At 33.2% G+C, this 14073-nt stretch overlaps 1 protein-coding gene across 2 annotated transcripts in view; it reads right to left on the bottom strand.

The window, feature by feature from the left end:
* Window positions 1-2810: 2810 nt before the first annotated feature.
* KCNC2 (potassium voltage-gated channel subfamily C member 2) overlaps window positions 2811-14073 on the bottom strand; it is a 269322-nt gene continuing 258059 nt past the window's right edge. The window contains exons 4-5 of one of the 2 annotated variants that reach the window (XM_074007438.1): window positions 9458-9522; window positions 2811-2937 (exon numbers count right to left, since the gene is read on the bottom strand). In XM_074007438.1, the coding sequence (XP_073863539.1) occupies window positions 2914-2937; window positions 9458-9522 (89 nt within the window). In that variant the 3' untranslated portion in view covers window positions 2811-2913. Of the gene's footprint in view, window positions 2938-9412; window positions 9523-14073 lie in introns of those variants that run through there. The other variant, XM_074007437.1, reaches the window with a different exon arrangement.

A 14073-nucleotide genomic window follows, 5' to 3' on the forward strand; every position in this document is an offset into this window, starting at 1 on the left:
TTTAGGGCTTGCAGAAAATATCAGCTAGTGAAGAACAGCTGCCAGAATAAGACACTTGTGCTTGTAGAGATGATTTTTCATACAAATTTGAAAGAAATTATAATGATGAATCATAAGCCCTGCTATAAATAAATTATGACCACAAATTGCCGGATACAGAAATATTCTCATTAAAGTCCATTGTCTTTGAAGACAAAAATTGCCTCATTTATTATTCCAGTAGACTCAAGCCAATTTAGAACAATTAAAGCCTGCATTATCAAACATGCTTGATATGCACTGAAAATACATTAGAAGAGAAACAGGTGCCATTTCAATCTAATAGGATCAATCACTATCTACTATAAGAAGCATGCCACTTTGTTGTACAAGAAATTTAGAGTGTCTCATTGAATGAATGCCAATTTCCAATCAGCCAAGGACAATGTGGCATTAGTCTATGCCAACTGGTTCATGCACTCATTTATTAATTCATTCATTTATTCAATCAATCCTTCTACATGTCTACTATACTGATTATATGCCAGGCAACTGGTCAAGCATGGTAGAAAACCAAAAAGATTAGAAAAACATTGTAATTTAAAATATGTATTTTCTCTAGGAGACTAGGAATGACATGTGCTCCAATCAAAGGTACTGTAAGGGTGAAACTGAGTTGCACATGTAGTGCCTAGAAGTTGAAGAAAAACTGTTCTGATTGGAGAGGACAGGGAAATCTATGAGACATTAGCATGATGTTAACTGGCACCTGAGAACTATAAGATTACTACATATAGATATAAAGGGAGAATACTTCACATGGAATAAAGAGTGAAAAACTGGGCAAATAGGGGGTGATAGTGAAGAGTTTAGTTTAGAGCAGATGGAGCATTAAAGAAAGTTGTGGTAGATAAGGTTAAAAAAATCAGAGCAAGGTTGGAAGTTTGTCTAACAAGATTGTCCAGCAATGTCTCCTTTGTCTCTTTTGACTTTGGTTACTTGAAACTTCTCTCATATTTGTACTACTCAGTTATACCAGAAATTTCCCATTTTAATTACAAATTTCAGGAAATTGATTTTTACACATTTTATTATATATTTTCTATTTTATTAATATTTATTTCTATGATATTCTGACTTTAACATTCTCCAGATTTACTGTTCACTTTTCTTAGACTGATATCTAAGTACACTAATTTTCAGATTTACATTACAAAACATTTACATTAATTTTGTCAAAAATTAGAAAATTGAAATGAGATAGGTGATATAGAAATATACACGGTATATACAAAACTGACACAAATAGAAATAAAAAGCCTTAATAATTCTGGAAACATTTAAGAATTTGATTACGTATAACAAAATAAATAAACAAAACAATTCACAAATGCACTTTCTGGCCAGATGGTTTTATCAGTAAGTTCTATTAAACTTTCAAAGAATAAATGTTTTTCAAAATATGTTAACATATGTCAGAGAAAAAGAAAATTACAAAGATTTTGCAATTTATTATATGAACTCAACCTTATCTTAATCAAAACCTGATAAGAACCATATAAGAAAAGAAAATCATATGCCAATATTACCCCATAAAGCCTAAATAAAATATAAGTAAAGCAAATGCAGCAGTATATGTAAATATGTTACACCATGTTCAGTTGTTAATATCACAGAAATTTGAAGTTGGTATTGTGTTCTACATTCAATAAATAAAATGTGTTGCATTAACAAATTAATGAGAAAAATATCATGTCAAAAGTTATATAGTAAAATTCATAATCCATTCATAATACAATTTCTTGATAAACTGGAAATGCCATGTAACTTCCTCAACATGATAAAGGCATGTACAAAATCTTACAGTGAACATAAAAATTAGACGTTTGATTACTTTCTTCTTAGAGTTAAATATGAGTCAAGTATTCTTGCTTTTACTATTTCTATTTAATACTGAAGAACTGAGATTGTCTAATGCACAAAAAAAGATTGACAAGAAATAAAAATTCTGCGATTGTGCAAGTAGTATTTCAAAAGAAGATATATGTACATACATGCATACGTGCATACCTTATCAAGTATGCAAGATTTTACATTAATATCTAACACTTAACTGGCTCAATGATTTAGAAATAAAGGGAAAATTGCCATTTAAGATAGCAGAGAAATATCATGTATCTAGAAATAACGAAATATTTACATTAAAATATATATATACTTTGTTGACATAGAATATATGAATAAATGGAGAATTATGCTAGGTCAATGAATTAAAGTATTCAATATTTAATGTGCTGTGACTTCTTTTAAAATTGCTTTATAACCACAGAATCTGTGAAATGTGGATGGTAGGTTGGGGGTGGGGATTCATACATTTATAGGGAATGCAAAGGACAAAATAGCCTAGACGGCATAGCCTAGATAGCAGTCCCGCTGAAAGTCCCATAGAAAAGAGAATCTGAAGAGAACTTAATTACTAATGCTTAATTATGAGTGTGATTTTCAGGGGAAAAGAAATAAGGAAATAAATATTTGAAGCCGAAAAATAAATGGGAAGCAAATATATTATGGTGCATTCTCAAGATGGCCGCTGCTTCACAAGGAGACAATCACTTGGCCACATAGGATGTTTGAAGACGTTGTACAGAAACACTACAACTCAGAAGTCCATGCACGATTGCAACGGAGAAAGACTTCATCAGCTGCCTCCTATCTCTGATGTGTTATTGATCAAGTTTGGTGTTATCAGGAGTTAGCCTGGCCCCTTTGGCAGCTGGTGGGAAAGTCTTACCTCATATCTTGCCACATAGTGCTCACACAAAAATAGAAAATAGTTGGAGAAGCCAGGGACTCCAGGTGTTGACCTTAGTGAAGAACGTAGCTGCCCCTCACAGGGTCTGTCTGCTGCTTTGGAGTCAGGTTGGAACAAGCATCTCAGTGCCCAGGAGGCAGGAGCACCTGACAGAATCCAAGGTATCATAGAAGATGATTATAACAAAGTCGGAAAGTTTTACCAGATAGCAAGACTTAATATTAAGCTCCAGTGGTTACCATCATGTGGCACTGGGACAGAAAGTAGGCCAAAGGATCAAATCAGAAGACCCTGAGGTAAAACCAGGCATATATGGGAATTATTTACGACAGATAATTTTGTGGTACTGGCAATGCTCAGTGTGTTGATTTGGGTATCAGTTACAATAATATTGACTTTACTTGTTACATTCTATCTGTAAAATTAATTTTACTTGGTAAATTGTGTGTTTGAATACTATAGTCTGTAAAAAAAATAACATAAAATAAATGCAACTGTTTCTGTCAAACATATGCATCGTCTTTCTACATCCAAATTTTAAAAATCAATTTGTCTGTAGTTTAAAAATATCCTTCAGGGATTTTTATTAGGTTTGCTTTGAATTTAAAGGTCAGGATAGAAAGAACAAAAGCGAGCCTCCCGATTCATGAACACATTTCTTTCCACTTATTTGGGTTGTCTTTGATTTATTTCTTAGGTGTTTTACATTTTTCACCATACAGATTCTGCACATATCTTATTCAATATGTACTTCAGTGTTTCACCTTCTGATGTCATTGTAAATGTTATTATTATTTGTTTTTAATTTTAAATTCCAAATGTTCATTGCTAGTATGTAGATATGCAATCGATTTCTGTAAATTTAACTTGCATCCTGTGACCACGCTAAACTTACTTATTAACTCTAGGAACTTCTTTTGCAAATACTTTGTCATTTTTCTAAGTATGCAATCACGCAGTCTGTGAATAGAGACAGATTTATTTTTTCTGTTCTAATTTGTCTTCCAAGAATCCCTGGGAAAAAGTAATTTTTTATTATTTCAAGTTTGAATGTGTTGGTTTCAGCATTAGATTAAAAGAAACTAAAAGTATCTTAGAGTAATTTATCAGAAATATCAGATGCTAAGTAGAAAAGGCTGTACTTCCAAGTACAGTATCATCCCTTGGCCTGTCGTCCCGGACCCTCTATGAAAATCTAGGAAACACAACTCTCCAGGAAATAATTTCCTGGACTGGCTAGCAGCCACAAGCAGTGTGCCTTATCATCTTGATTGTTTTCACTATTTGTGATTTTTAACTTGCCTATGATCTTTTATCCTCACTATATAGATGATAACCAACCACCCAGTTTGTCCCAGACAAGTCCTGTTTTATCCTTGCTAGTGCTACGTCTTTAAAAACAAAACAAAACAAACCTCAGTCCTACTCAAACCAGGTTTTGAGTCATCCTTGATATAGGTTTTGGTCATCCTTGACATAGAATGATATGTATCTTAAGAAAATATTGTTTCTTCTGTGAAAAATAACATCTAATATTTCTAGAAATATTAATTTTAACATTTTAAGGTATAATGAATATGAAACATATGAAACACTGCTCATCAGTCTTAACTGTTTTAACACTTTAAAATCAGACTATCTATTATTTTAGAGGACTCCCTCTATAACTTGGATGTATTGTCACATTTAAACATCATTTCTGTAAACACTTTACATAAAACATAAAAATATTATAATTTATATGACAACCTTATTTATATGAAACCCACCAATATTTAGTGCATCCTTCACCTGGTAATATAGAAAATTTTAATTTTTCTTCACAAAATCTCTGTACGCTGCCCTGGAAATAGCCATGCAAGTTATTGTAGAAACAGCTGGCATTCAGACAAATGTATCTGCCATTTATCACATCTCAATGAGAAATGAGCTTCATTAAACGCTACTGACTTTGCCTTCTGAAATTTTCCATCATGTTTACCTCCTTCCACCTGCTGTGTGAAACAACTAAACAGTATGTTCACTTTTGAGGCTCCCAGAACACTCAGCAAGAAGTGGAAATCTAAGGTCTTCTGTAGTACTCATTTTGATTTATGTAATGGAGAGAGTTTTTTTATACTAGATTAACTACTTCTCACTACAGGGTGTAGAAGATGCCTTTGTTCAGGAATGATATTATTAATTGTGGCAAGAAATAGGGAAAAGATTCTATAAATGATTCAGTATAATATGTGATAACATGAAAATAAGGTCATAATATATTACTAAGTGGAAAAAAAGACTATAAAGCAGTATGTGAATTGTGATTCTGTTTTTAAATACATATATAAGTGTACAAAGTCTGGGAGAAAATTCACCCTAAATGTTACCACGTCACTGAGTGATGTGATATAACTGGAGATTTTTACTAACTTTATTTTGCTTCTCTATTTTTAAATGTTCTATAATTCATATATATTTTCATAAAATTCATTCAACTAATCGAATTATAAAAATTACTAGTTTCTGAATATTTGCATGGCTAATATAAGAGCATTAGTGTGTCATCTAAAATGCACTGGACAGCCAGTCAGGTGACTAACAAATTTTGGCTGTAACACTACTATGTAACAAGATGTTCAACCTTCATCAGCCTTACGTTTTTCATTTGCAGAATGGAAAGAAATGTCTCATATGGCTTCTGGGAAAATGAGATTATATACACAAAGATACTTTGAAAAGTCAGCTGATATATAAATATCCAATTGTGCTTTAAAATGATAGTTTTGCTAGGCCGGGCACTGTGGCTCATGCCTGTTATCTCAGCACTTTGGAAGGTTGAGACAGGTGGATTGCCTGAGGTCAGGAGTTCGAGACCAGCCTGGCCAACATGGCAAAACCCTGTCTCTACTAAAAATACAAAAATTAGCTGTGTATGGTGGCACGTACTTCTAATCCCAGCTACTCCAGAGCCTGAAGCAGGAGAATCACTTAAACCCTGGAGGCAGAGGTTGCAGTGAGCCAAGATTCGCCACTGTTGCCTGGGTGACAGAGTGAGACTCAATAAATAAATAAAAATAATAATTGTTATTTTATTGCTTTTAACCTATAGTTAATGTTCTTAGGCTAAGATTTTAAGCTTACTGCTGGTTGGTTTGTGTATTTGAAAGAAAAAATAAAACCATGGTAAAATATAGAAAATTTTGTATAAAATGTCTTTAGTCAAATCCTAAGTGGATCATACTATGTTCTCTATAACATATTACTGTATGCCTTTTTAAAAAAATTCTAAGTGATATTTCCAAAAAAAATTTTTCCGAGCATTAATATATTTTCTACATTGAATATATAAATAAATAATTCTCTCTAAGAGCTATATGGTTTTTAAACAAAAATAAGATCAATTTAGAAATTTTTATGCAATAGCAGATTAGAAAAAGAGGTCTAGAAATTTGATGTGCATTCTCCAAGTTTTAAAAAAATTCTTATCTTACAAAACAACTATACAATCTTTTCCGCAACCATGTTCTTCGGCACTACTGGTAGAGATTGAGATAGTTGTGCCATTTGTCTAATGTTTATATGTTCATCTCTGAGTGGGCATGCAATGAAGATTTGGCTCATACATATTTAGGAAAACTGTTTTTGAGAATTTGATCCTGAGAACACTGAATGCCTAAATATTTTAAATTGAGGTTGATTTCACTGGTTATATCCATAATATCTTCACCTTGTGTCTATTTCAGCTTGTAATATTCTAGATTTATAGCAAACATTTCATCTCTCTGGTCTTATACTTTGATTGCCCTAGTTATTAATTGCTCACTCACATGTGTTTGCATCCACAGAAGCCAAAGTATTTTACTAAGTGTGAGAACAAAAAGTAACAGAATATGAGGTATCTGCCATTAATAAGTTACAGCTCTATAAAGCTCTCAGATTTCCCCATATAGTTAAGGAGAAAACATCTTGGAGATTTTCTTTTTTTCTGACAGTCTATTGGTATTGATTCAGTACTTCATAAAACTTCAGATCTCATCTTCTCTCCCATTATTCACCTTTCTAGAGAATATATATATATATAGCTCCTGGTTGTGTTAGGTCTAATTTAGGTCCTCACTTACTCATGTGGGATTAATTCTAAATCCCTTATGCAGAGGAAAGCTGTGCCAAATAGAAGTATTGGAAGATGCTAAAGTCCCAAGAAATGTTTATATATGGTTTGTAAGCCTTGTTCACGAGAGGCCATTTTTAGCAGTATTTTATTTATCTCTACCAATTGACAGAGATTGAGGGCTGTGTTGTCATGTGTCTTGCTGTTTATACAAACGTAAATCAACTCAATAACCGAAGTAAACAATCTTTTCACATTGTAAAGGGTTCTTTCTGATTTAGGTTATATTACTAACACAAGCTAAAGCAATAACTGTCAGATTTCTTCAGGGGAAAATGGTAAAGTGTTCCCCCCAACTACCTCTGTCTCTAAATATTTAGCAGAATCTTTATGATGCAAAGTATATTTACACACTGTCCTGAAATCCTTCACTTGCACTAATTTTTACCCTTTGGTGATGTGCCATTTGATTCTCTGTCATGCTTAAAATAGAATTGCAATGAAAAGGAACAAACATGGTCACAGTTAATGAGCTATTACGTGGGTATTTGAGCATAAAGAGACTTCAAGACTTAAGGGAATGAAAGAAAGTACAAATGAAAACTTTTAATTGCAACCTAATTTTATTTGTTCACAAATATTTTCTTAATCATAGAAAGTTTTTTGGATGCCTGATTATTGTTTCTTTGAAAATTAAACCCTTTCTGTTTCCCAGACCTGTCTCATATTCTGTTTCCTTGTATTACTATGTGTTCACCCCCTTCATATTGGAATGTATGTCTTTCAATAACATCAATGGAACACATATGCAAGACTCATTATAGACCCATAAAGTAAAAAACATGAACATTCACAACTGTATTTCCTGTGCCTAGAACAGTGTCCAGCACCTAGGTGAATAATGTACTCCTCACAATGCATTTGACTTGAAAAATCAAATGTCGCCTCTTGTACTTCAGTGATATTACACAAAGTACTCAAATTTTCAATACGTGTATTTTATGTATGAGTGAAACTTACAAATATCTCCTATATTTAGCTTTTCATCAACGTGTGCTCATCCTTTTAATTGTAATTTTTAATTTAAGTTTCTTTTAGGTTGTGCCTGCTCAGCTTTATTCATTTCCCATTACACTGGAAATATTGAGTTTTATGAATTAATCATATTATCCATAAAGTTTTGCATAGTTTTAATAGATTCTTCTAAAATCAGTACAGTTTCCTTTTGCAATTCAACTCCCAAGTTTGACCTACTCTATCTAAAAAATCCTCTCTGAGTGTCCCTTTCAAAATCACTTTTCTAAACTATTTTGGCAAAATTTTATCACTCCGTGGAATAAGTAGGCAAGTCAGGGACAGTTTTCTCACTGTTATACCTTCAAGATGAGGGTTTATAACATTTATAACATTTATAATCTCATTGCAAAGAAAGGCCTAGATATAAAATGAACAATTTTTAAATACAAAGTAAATTTGTTTAAAAATTTAAAAACAGGTAAAATATTATTCTTTTCTTTCACCTTTAGAAATCATTGTTTATTTAACATTTAACTCACAGAATTAGTGCAGATTTGGCTAACACTATGTCCTATATATTTTATAAAATATAAAACGTGCATGTGTCAGAACTATTTGAACCATGTGTAGGAAATGGAAAAGTCCCCTTTCAATTTTCATTCCCTGCTATCATCTGTTTTCTATACAAAGGCAGCCAGGTCTTAAGCCCCAGGTACAGGAAATAATCCTGTCTTTACTGACCCCTGAGTTACAACGTCTAAAAATGTACCTTTTCAGACTCTTAGTTAACAGCTTATATGACATTCATCTTTTACTCCTGATAGGGGCAAGTTGTAACATGCAATAAAGCCTGTGTTACATGCTATAGGTATACAAAGATGGCATTGTATCTTTCCATGTGCAATATCCTGTAAAGAGAGAGACCAGGAAGATAAAGAATATTTATGCATTATGGCATTTAAAGAATGCCAATAAAAGGTGCCAGGGCATCCACGGCAGGAAAATGTTGAGTCTAATGGACAATATCGTAGAGTCATCTGAGCCTAGCAATGAACAGGTCTGGAAATGATTAATGAATATTGTAGGAGGCATGCCAGAAGAATCTCAAGTTTAGAAGGAGGAAATGGTGCAAATAAAACCACAGAGGTGTGAAAGAATCATAGACAACATTTTTAAAAAAGAATTTAAAAAAGATGTCCAATTTAAAGAAAACAGTACAGGAGAAGTTGAAAAATAAAGTAACTAAATCATATTCAAAGGTGTGTCCCTTCTGTAAATGAGAAGAAAAAAATAACTGGGTGTTTCATACAAGTATCTCTGTGTTAAAAGATATCCCCAAGTTAGTGCAAGAAATGTTGTGAAGGGAAAAAACAGGCCTGTATATGAAACAGATCAGATGTTGCACTGTATTTGGAAAAGCCTTCGTTCATAAGCCTGTTTTGAAAGTTTCATTCTTTCTCTGGAAGAGACATTTTTTTTTTTCTGTGGCTTCTGGAATATCAAGTGAATATCATTTTTGACTGCCATCATGAATCAGAGAAAGAAATACATCTTACAAGTTCTGATGTCATATTCTCCTCCACACCGCCATGTGCAGACTCCTGCAGATCTTCAACAGGACCTAGGAGAACATAGAGTGACAGTCAGTGCATTGGTGCTGCTGAGGAATCCCACAAGGGGCCTTGGGGGATGTGTACCCGGGCTGGAGTCTATGGACTGAGCTGCTGCTGGACCATTCTCCTTGGTGTTGAAGGAAGACAAAGGAGAGGGGCAGAAAGAAATGAAAGAGCCTTGGCTTTCTACTTAGGGCAACCTCATCAGTGTGAAATAGTCACCTTAAGAACAGGTTAATACAGAAACGCACTGTACTATAGAAACAGGAAGTACATTTGTGGCTGCCTAGATCCAGGGGGGTGGGAGTTGGGAAAAATAGAGGAGTGACTACTAGTGGGGTTTCTTTGAGGGGGAATAAAGAGGTTCTAAGATTAGATTGTAACAATGGTTGCACAACCCTGTGAATATAGTAAAAACGCTGAACCACCTACTTTAAATGGAGGAGTTGTTTTGCATGTCAACTACATCTAAATAAAACTGTTTTTTTAAAAAAAGAATACGTACAGTGGTGGTACTGGGCTGTAGATGTTTCCCGCAACATGAGAAAAAAATAAGAAACATGATGAGGATCAGATCATGCTGGGTTCTGTTGGCAAAGGGCTTTTATCCACTTGTTGAAATAAAAAAACAGATGTCAAACAGTGATCAAGTCACTGGCCCCCAAATAAAGCACAGAGGATGCTTGTGGGGAAAAAAAAAAAAAGTTTCATTCTGTTTGAAGTAGGAGACAAGGTGGAAAGCAACAAAGAAGACTGAAATGTCTAAAAACAGCCTTGTGCATTGCCAGAGAGTGAAGGGATGCATGTAGATGTGGAAAGGGGTAAAAACAGAGAAAGATTGGATATGTTACAGTAACTGCATCCATTCTGCACATACTCAACCATCCGTTACAATCAGAAGTACAGAAATAGGATTATATCAGGAAAAATCATTTGCAAATGACAATACGCAAAAAACAGCCTGTCATTTGCATAAATAAGTTTTGTCAGTTTCAAATATTAATTCTTCTGACGAATTATTAAACCAACAAATAATACAATTAAAGACAAAAGGGATATAATATGTTTAATAGTACATAAAATTGTTATTGGCAAAAATAAAAGTGCAACTCAACTAATCAAATGCAGTTACAATTATACTAAAGCCCCTACTAGATGAAAGAATAGATAACTTGCAGGTCAGAATTGCACTAAGATAAAGTCCAGGCCCAAATACACATATCAGTGTTGTATTCATAATGATGTCTGACTCTCAGCTCTCCAAACCCAGTATTTTCTAAAACTAGTGAAGAGGAGTGTCAGTGAGGTGGAAAAGTTCATTCCCATGCTATCATTACTTAAATTTATGCAAAACTGCTCTTTGCGTGAACTAAATCACTAAAAGAAAAAAATCTCATAACGTCACAATTAAGAATACAATTCTGAAAGTAGATATACTATAAAATGTTCAATCAAGAGAAAAAGAAAATTAAATATTTTGACATATGTAACTATTTGTCTACTTTTGTAAAAATTTGAAGTTTATGGTGGGGACTTACTGAAACATCGAAAATTCGAAAAGGAAAAAAATTTTTACTGTAGGAACTTCTCCAGCTTTACTGCTATTTAGTTCTCAGGTTATGCTAACAATGGAATCTATAAACCACTAAAAGCATTAATACGATAAACCATCACTAACTAAAGAAAGGAAAAGAAAAGGAAACTTTCAAGAAGAGAAATCATTCTAAATTGCATGATAATCATATGAGAAAAAAAATTTCCAATTACTCTGTATTTTGGAGAGGATTCTAGAAATGGTAACATCAAGGTAAATTAATCATGCCATATAATACGTATTTTTACCCAGTACTTATTTTGTTTAATAAATGCCTTAAAATGAATATCAACCCATATATTTAATATATTTTATAGAGGTGTATCTCTCTGGAAAAAATGACTACAGATATAGTAGTCTGATTACTTATATGAGGTAGAATATTATTGGTTTAATAAGGTAAATATCCAAAATGTCCAGTTAATATTGCTCTTTTAATATTTAAGATTTATACATTTCCCCCATATTTTAACAAATTCTTAATTAGTGAAATTGAACTTGGGGAGATATACTAGTACAAGAAGAGAAGAAAGAGCATACGAGCTGCTACGTTTCAATAAAGGACATGCAAGTAACCAACATCTGCAAAGATGTTTTGAATTATCAGTAATTCTGTAAACATCAGCCAACTCATCGGGTTTTTTTAACTTGCAGATTGAGAGATATTGCAATACAATTTTGTTCTTATGCAAATTGTGCACATTTATCATAAATAGATAATCTAGAAGTTTAAATGAACCCTGTGATACCAGATCACCTGCGTTTAAGTCCTGGCTCTGCAAATTGCAAGTTATTGTAACCTTAGGCGCAATGCCCTGCCAAGCCATATCAGAGTTTGAGACAAATGGAAAAATGTTTATCCCCATACATACTTACCTAAATATCCTTGTTTATTTTGAACCAAGTGGAGAAAGTTAATACAAGCTCACTAAATGTATTAACTAAAAAGTTAATACAAGCTCACTAAATATGGTATAATTTTTTTATTATTTTTTAATTTTTTATTTATTTTTTCATTATACTTTAAGTTCTAGGGTACATGTGCACAACGTGCAGGTTTGTTACATATGTATACATGTGCCATGTTGGTGTGCTGCACTCATCAACTCGTCAGCACCCATCAACTTGTCATTTACATCAGGTGTAACTCCCGATGCCCTCTCTCCCCCCAACCCCTACAATAGGCCCCGGTGTGTGATGTTCCCCAAGTGATCTCCTTGTTCAATTCCCACCTCTGAGTGAGAACATGTGGTGTTTGGTTTTTTGTTCTTGCGATAGTTTGCTGAGAATGATGGTTTCCAGCTGCATCCATGTCCTAAGGCACACCTGTTTAGGGTACTTACTGTAACTGGAGCTTGCAGGCCTGGAAATTGTGTGTGAGTCAGTGTGTGAGTGGTGAGTGAATCTGAAGGCATAGAACATTACTGTACACTACAGAAGACTTTATAAAAACTGTACACTTAGGTTACATTAAATTTATTTATATTTTTCTTTCTTCAGTAATAAACTAAACTTAGCCTGCAGCAACTATTTTGCATTAAAAACTTTTCAAAGTTGTTTAACATTTTGACATTTGTAATAACAATTAGCTTAAAACACAAATATACTGCAGTACAAAAACATTTTCTTCCCTTATATCCTTATTAAAAAAGCTTTTTTCTATTTTTTAATCTTTAATATTTTTAAATTTATAATTTTTTGTTAAAAATTAAGATGCAAACATACACATTAACGTAGGCCTACACAGGGTCATAATTATCAATATCTCAGTCTTCCACCTCCGTACTGAGTCCCACTGGAAGGTCTTCAGGGGCAATAGTACTCATGGAGCTCATCTCCTACAATAACAGTGCCTTCTTCTAGAATACCTCCTGAAGGACAGCCTGTTTTATAGTTAATTTTCTTAGTAAGTAGGCATATACTCTAACCTAATGATAAAAAGTAGAATATAGTAAATACATAAACTGGTAATATAGCCACTATTATTATCAAATGTGAACTGTACATAATTGTATGTGCTGTACTTTTATGCAACTGGAAATTTAATAGGTTTGTATACATCAACATCACTACAAACATGTGAATAATATGTTGTGTTAGGATGTTAGGACACCTGCAATGTCAATAGATGACAGAAATGTTTTACCTACATCATAATCTTATGGAACCTTCATCATGGTCTGTTGTTGAGTAAAATGTCAGTATGCAGTGCATGACTGTATACATACAGACACACGTGTGTTTTATATATATACCATATATGTGAGCTTGTGTATATATGTATATGTATGGGTGTGTATGTGTGTATATATATAGTGATATATATATATAAAAATACATGTGGGAGGGCATATATATGTAGATATATAGAGAGATTAGATATAGATAGATATGGATATATATATGGAAATATGAAATGAAATCTATATGTGGAAGATATATAGAAATATCTATGTGGATATATGGAGAGAGCTATATAGGAAAACATATACAGTTGGCCCTTGAAAAATGGGTTTGAACTGCACAGATCCACTTATATGTGGATTTTCTTTCACCTTTGCTACTCCTAAGATAATAAGACCAACCTCTTCTCCCCATCCTCCTCCTCAGCCTACTTAATATGAGGAAGACAGGAATGAAGATCTGTAGGAAGACCCCCTTCAACTTAATGAATAGTTAAGTGGAATGATTTTTTTCTTCCTTATGATTTTCTTAATAACATTTTCTTTTCTGTAGCTTACTAGAATACAGACTATAATTCGTATAACACACAACATATTTGTTAAGCAACTCTTTATGACTAAGGTTTCTGGTCAACATTGAGTTATTAATAGTTAAGTTTGGGAAAATTAAAAGTTATATGTGAATTTTTGACTATGTGGGCTCTTGGTGCCCCTAAACTTCATATTGTTCAGGGTTTAACTGTATACATACATCTTTTTCTCTCCTTTTCTTGTCTCCCCAT

The sequence above is a fragment of the Macaca fascicularis genome, chromosome 11 (genome assembly GCF_037993035.2).
Source record: "Macaca fascicularis isolate 582-1 chromosome 11, T2T-MFA8v1.1".
Taxonomy (NCBI): Eukaryota; Metazoa; Chordata; class Mammalia; order Primates; family Cercopithecidae; genus Macaca; species Macaca fascicularis.